The following is a 1978-nucleotide window of genomic DNA, read 5'->3' on the forward strand; positions in this document are numbered from 1 at the left end:
CTCCTCCATGGCTCCTCCCTCCGTCGGCTCCACCGTGGGTCGACATCATGGCTGTGGCCTGGGTCCTGCTGGGCTCCTCCTGCTCCAAGCCCCGTCTGTCTCCTCCCTGGCTCCTCCCTCCGTCATCTCCTCCCTGGACTCTGTCTGCCGGCCCCCTCCCGGGTGTCCGTCCTCCTCCTGAGCCTCCTCCCTAGTTCCCACCCATTCCCCTCCCCATGTTTCTACGGTGCGAGGACACACCTTCCGAAAGGGGGGAGTAATGTCACGCCCCTGGACTGTTTGTTGTGCTCTGTGACCCAGTTTCTTTCCCATGTGTTCCGCTTCCCAGTTAATTAGTCATTCAGTACACCTGTGTTTGTTAATTATCCCTTGCATTTACGTTCGAGTCTGTGCTGTCTGTCCCTGCCCTGTGTATTTCCTTGGATGTTTGGATTAAAAGACTATTGTTTCGTGTATCCCTGGTCTCCTCGTTCCTCGCTCCATGCCTTAAGGGAAGTGTGACAACTGTGTCCTGTGTTTGTATGCCCTTCTGTCTTTTTTACATTAAAGTACTCAAAGTACTCAATGTGTAAATAATTCATAAAGAGCTTCTTTTAAAATAACAAAGATGAAAGAAAAGTTCTGGAAGTTCTGGGGTAAAATTATTTAAGCTTAGGACAAAAGTAGTTGATACCCACAGGACAGAACTCGATATGCATAATGATGTATAAGAAAAACTCTTTGTGTGTGTGTGTAGTTTCATCGCCCATCAGCTCTGTAATCTTCATTTTGACTGCTGTGTTTGTGGCCGTGATTTTCGTCATCTTGTACAACACCCTTCCATCCTTACACAGGTAAAACCCACAATACATTTACATTTATGCTTTTATGCATCCATCCAAAATTTCAGACATTGAAATCAATATATACATTTAATCAGTTTATACATTCCCTGGAAATCAGTCTTATCTCATTACACTGGTATTGCTACAGGAACGGTCGTTCATATTTGGCTGGTTTTATTTGTGTTTGTTTATTCATGTGTGTAATTCTATAATAGAAGGATCAAGTTGTGGAAGGGATCAATTCCATCGCCCATAAAGAGCAAAGTGCTGGAGGGGATGATGAAGGTGAGCCTTTAACTGATCTTGGAACAGTAAATGTTTAAGGTGAATCTGGAGTTTGATGCACAATATAATTAATATAGTGTTTTCAATTTGTTTTTATTTCAATGTTTTTGTCAAATTTTTTATTTTTTTATTTTATTTTTTTTTACTTCGCTTTATTTAATTTCAGTGTTTCTGGTACACAACAGCTAAAAGGATGGCATATATGCCTTTTTTTATAAGTTTTATAACTAGTAATCCACTCCAAATTACACCTGGTTATATGTATTACATAATTGTTTTTTCTATCGTTCTCTCTTTCAGAAGTCTCCAAGCGGATGGCCAAATCTCCAGAGTGAGAAAGAGTCAACCTCCATCTGTGTACTACTGGCTGCAGACAATGTCAGTCTCTGCAAAAGCAGGTAAGCTATGAATCAAATTATAACATTTTGCAGTAAAAATATTAATTGTCTCCATGAATATCAATATTTTAAATTAGTTTTTATTTTTAGTTTTTCAGTTTTAATTTTAGTTTTAGACATCCTGATGTCTTTTTGTTTAAATTTTTTTTGTTTTTATATTCTGAAGCTTTACTTTATTTACTGTAAATACTTCTTTATATGTTTAAATTATTTTATTTCAGTTTTAGATTTAGTAATTTTTTTGTAAATCAGCTTAATTTCATTTCAGTTAGTTTTTCATGTCATTTATCAATATAAATATAATTTATCCTAACATATGTAATATGTAATTTTTGTAACATTTCGTCCAAATTTTAAATACAAAATCTTATCATTTAGACAAAATAAATGGTCAAAATAACAAACAAAATGCCATGTTTTCAGACATATTCATATTGATTTTTAGACAACTCGATACCAATGCTTTAACTT

General features: G+C 36.5%; 1 protein-coding gene across 1 annotated transcript in view; it reads left to right on the forward strand.

The window, feature by feature from the left end:
* The window catches only part of LOC107710035 (interleukin-3 receptor class 2 subunit beta-like), a 30673-nt gene extending 29162 nt beyond the window's left edge, over positions 1-1511 (forward strand). Inside the window, exons 10-12 of the mRNA XM_016514717.1 lie at positions 737-833; positions 1040-1109; positions 1410-1511. Coding sequence (XP_016370203.1) covers positions 737-833; positions 1040-1109; positions 1410-1511 — 269 coding nt within the window. The remainder of the gene's footprint in view (positions 1-736; positions 834-1039; positions 1110-1409) is intronic.
* Positions 1512-1978: the final 467 nt, after the last annotated feature.

The sequence above is a fragment of the Sinocyclocheilus rhinocerous genome, unplaced genomic scaffold (genome assembly GCF_001515625.1).
Source record: "Sinocyclocheilus rhinocerous isolate Xijiao unplaced genomic scaffold, SAMN03320098_v1.1 scaffold1348, whole genome shotgun sequence".
In the NCBI taxonomy this organism is placed as follows: Eukaryota; Metazoa; Chordata; class Actinopteri; order Cypriniformes; family Cyprinidae; genus Sinocyclocheilus; species Sinocyclocheilus rhinocerous.